The 4,396-nt window shown below is 32.8% G+C and overlaps 1 protein-coding gene across 2 annotated transcripts in view; it reads left to right on the top strand.

Moving 5' to 3' along the window:
* The window catches only part of LOC106685838 (uncharacterized), a 21,581-nt gene that overhangs the window by 5,375 nt on the left and 11,810 nt on the right, over positions 1 to 4,396 (top strand). For both annotated transcript variants that reach the window (XM_014428780.3, XM_014428781.3), the window contains exons 2-5: positions 654 to 695; positions 783 to 947; positions 1,046 to 1,164; positions 3,132 to 3,299. In XM_014428780.3, coding sequence (XP_014284266.1) covers positions 654 to 695; positions 783 to 947; positions 1,046 to 1,164; positions 3,132 to 3,299 — 494 coding nt within the window. The remainder of the gene's footprint in view (positions 1 to 653; positions 696 to 782; positions 948 to 1,045; positions 1,165 to 3,131; positions 3,300 to 4,396) is intronic.

Genomic DNA, 4,396 nt, shown 5'->3' on the forward strand with positions numbered 1-4,396 from the left:
GCATCCCTCTCGCCGCATCACTGGTAATGAGCCAGTGGAGGCTGAGCAAGTGCGCTAAAGCCGCAAACACTCAACGATATAAAATTTAAAAATGTTACAATTTTATTTTTGAGAACTAACTGTACAGATTATTGTGGTTAGTGGAACAAAACACGTAGTCTGGGCCGCTTCAAATAAGGAAAAGCGACTAAACAAAATACTACGTTGGGAATTCCAGGCCTTCATTAGCAATCATCTATCGTTGTTTTTAGTATCAAGCTATAATTGTGTGTATCTGAGGGGAAGTAGTAGTCATCATTCTTTAAAAAAATTTCTTAAAGGGATCATCTAATTCGACTGATCATTAAAATCGACATGAAACATAATGCTTACGAAGAAATATATTTATTTTTTTAACTATCTATAATATTTTCAACTGCGTTAAGTAATATAGGAGAATCATTTATAATCATAATGCATTCATTACGAAGGATAGTAAAAAAATGTAATGTAGCCATATTTATCTTTTATTTCTTTGGATTTCTAGCTTTTAGAAAACAAACTAATCCAAGGATGCGCCAATAATTTTAAATAACTTCACAACCATGACATTACTATGAATCATTTTTATCTATAGGCAATTATAATAAAATTTAAATGTCTGACTTTTTCAGATTCATCTGGTCCATACTGGTTAAATGCATATGAAATAGGAGGTACAGTTTTATTTTTATTTTTCATTTATAATCGATAAGGAACTTATCAATATTTTGTCCTGTATGTATCTTTGGAATTCTTCGCAGATTGCGGAATAAAATATAATAACTTTCAACAAGCCATTTCACACGGAACTGCTTCAAAGTACAATGAGTTTCCATGGCATATCGCTTTGTATAGAATGGACAACAGTTCACAGTACGAATATATATGCGGCGGAAGCATCATCGATACTAATGTTATCCTCACAGGTATCGATATTTTGCTATATTACAAGAGGATTCTTTGAATTCTCTGGTTCTGAAGAATTTTATAAAAAAAAAATCCATTGCATTTTATTTTTATGTAGCCGCGCATTGTGTGTTCGATGAGGAACAACAGGATCTTGACTACAGCAGAATGGTCGTCATCACAGGAAAACACAATGGTTCTTGGGAACACAGAGACGTTCACGAACAACGGTTTGAGGTATTTGTTACGTTTCTACTATAAGCGTAATATCTGCTTAAATATAATAATAAATTTAAATAATTAATTAATATATTAAATATTTTTTTAGTTGCTAAAATGTTTGGATGCCCTTAATACAGGGATAGTTTAAAATCTGGCGCAGTGTGCACATTAAGGAAAGCACATTCCCTTCTCAGACACGGTCCGGTATCTTGGCTTTCTCCTAGAGAGAAGACTAACATGGATCCACATACTATACTTTAAACATTAGAAATTAACCAACTATATGGACTGCTAAGTAGAAAATCACAGCTTCCAATAGACAACAAATTACTACTTTACTTGACGATACTTAAACTTAACTGGACTTATGGACTAGATCAGCCGGAAACAGCTGAAAAGTCCCGCATGAAATGCGATCAATTCTTTCAGTCCAGAGTCCTTCTCACAAGTCTTCTAGTCAATGCTCCTTACAATATGACCAACAATGCCCTACATCATGGCTTTAATATTATTATTAATTCCAAATGCACTACATCCCATTAGAAACACAGTAATCATCCTAATTCCCTAGCACAATCCCTATCTAGCATAACCCATCCCTCTAATTCTCCCCTAAAGATTGAAATGGCAGTGGCTTAGTGACCTGTTATAAATATGTATATTGGAGTGCTGGCAATGGCCAGATTCTCCCCCCAAATACAGAGCCTCTAACGCCCTCACTCATTCTCCACTGGCTTTTAATTACATTTAAACGGTTGATAGAGAAGCGAGAAGTTCTGCTCATTCCTCCACATTTGGGGTTAAAGCTTGATTCGGGGTTTCTCAAGCTAAATATATTTCTTATTTTGTTATTATTTAACTTATATATTTGTAAATATGTGGGAGTGAACTTTTTACTTAGTTAGGGTTAATTTCGATGTAATGCCACTTACCATAGTCTAAATAAAAATAGATACACTTAAGTAAACGAAATTTACTGCTTCAGTGTAAGTGTTGTGGGAGTGGGTAGCGCTAGTTTCGAATCCGGTTGTGGCAAATAATTATTATATGTTACCTGTAGCCGTTGAGTCAGCCCTGTGGGTTCAGGAGCCTCTAGGGTCTACCCAGCCTAATAAAGTGGAACCTTTAATTGAGGAAAATCTGGGGTTCGAGCGTGATTCTTACCAAATCACCCCCTTGCACAACCGTTGGTCTAGAAACAGTACTTCCTTACTGCACCATTGACCCTTTATGGGTTGTAGTGTTATCGATTTTTTGATATATGTAAATATGGTCTGAATGAGCTCCTATCCCTATTACCATTGCCTGTAAATGTAAGAAAAAGTGTAATAATTCACAATAAAATATTTTAAAAAATAATCTAGGTAAAACACACACACAAAAGAAATTATTATTATTATTTTATGGAGTCCATAGACTAAACGACTTTCAGTTTTTCGCCCAACGGGCCACAAACCTAAATTTATTGTTGTATAGGAAGATGGTCAGGGTTGCGGTCAAAGGAGAAACAAAAATAGTTTACAACTATTTATTTTCCTATTTTTGTTGACCGCAACCATGACCATCTTCCTATATATCAAATTTTACGGTCAACTATATATACATATATAAATTTATTATTATTTATTAACCTGAATTGTAGGCTCTCATGATATAATTTTAGGGTTGTGGCCTGTTTGTTGATAAAGTTTTGATCGTTTAGTTTATGTAAACAGCACCACGAGCTGGTGATCGACTTAATCCTTGTACAAAATTATAACAAGCTTTAATTTATTTATTTATTTACTTATCTATTACTTTTTCTTTCTCAACTATTGCCTAGTACTAGCCCTCTCCTAGTATAGATATCTATCTACGCTCATTCCGCTCAACAGTAAACGTTATATAATTATGATTGTAGACTGTAAAGTGGTTCATTCGTCATGTTCCCTTACATTCGATACCGAAATATCAAAACCGTATTTAATTAATCCATTTTCCAGGTGGTGAGTAAGAAAGTCCGACCTACCTACAGGGGTACAGATAACAGGAACCAAGATGATATTGCTCTTCTCGCACTCAACGACTCAATTAAATTCACTAGCATTGTGATGCCAGTCTGCATCGACTGGGGTGGCATGTACGAGCCCTATGAAGAAGAAGTTGGCATAGTAAGTCTTCATCTTTATTGTATGATATTTTCCAGTGAGGCAATATAATTAATCATTAGGTAAACTATTACTTAATGACAGCCATTATAAAATGTACCGCTGAATCAACTGTCTGCGTTGAGTGGAATTTTCAATATTATATTGACAATAAAAAAAAAAAAAAAAAAAAGGAATACATCATTTATACTTCGAACTGCTTATAATGAGAATTCTCGCAGGAATAAACATGTGTTACTATTATGCCATATTATAAAAAAATGTCTAAAATTTTGAAATAAATAAGAACAATACGAGAGATAATAAAATTAAGACCTACAACCAAGATTAATCTCACACAGCATAATGTATACATTGATAACAGGCCATAATGCAGAACCAATTTGTTCTTCAAGGAGACCGTCTCACCCAGCAGGTTTTAGCCATGGTCATTTTTCCATAATTGTTGTAAACAAAAAAAATCTATGAGGAAACGTGTAGATTGTGACTTTATCTTCGTCAGGATCATATGAATAAAAAATAAAATAAAATTAAAAAAATTAACGTCATCCGCGATTAGTTAGTATATTCCGGTTTATAAAATAAATTAATTATCAATACTTCTCTTCAATTCTATATGTAATGTCATTTAAAGAAAATGATGTTATTTGATAGCTCGATATTTCAGGAAATGTGAAGGTATTATTAATCTAGAAAAAATAATAAGACAATTTCAGTTATATACAGTATTACAGTACAATTTCAGTAACATACAGAAAATTTCAATAATATAGAAAAATACTTTTCAAATTATATACAATAACAGAAATACAATACTTTTTCTACATACATATAGAAAAAGTTTCTCGAACTTCAAAAGAATTCAATGGTCAAAACATAAATACATTCTTCCTTTTAATTTATATTTATTTTTTATTATTCTTTAGATGTATTATTCCTTATTTTGTAATTTTACATATGCCTTTTGGCTTATACTGTGAATTTGTGATCCATTAGACAACCTCCGCACAGGATTAGTATGAATGCCTGAATAGGGGTATTCATGATCTTTGGTTTAACATGTTAAAGCGTGTTAAATGGAAAAACTCATGTTAAATCGA

Source organism: Halyomorpha halys, unplaced genomic scaffold (assembly GCF_000696795.3).
Source record: "Halyomorpha halys isolate HHAL.00 unplaced genomic scaffold, Hhal_1.1 Scaffold748.1, whole genome shotgun sequence".
NCBI classification, from domain to species: domain Eukaryota; kingdom Metazoa; phylum Arthropoda; class Insecta; order Hemiptera; family Pentatomidae; genus Halyomorpha; species Halyomorpha halys.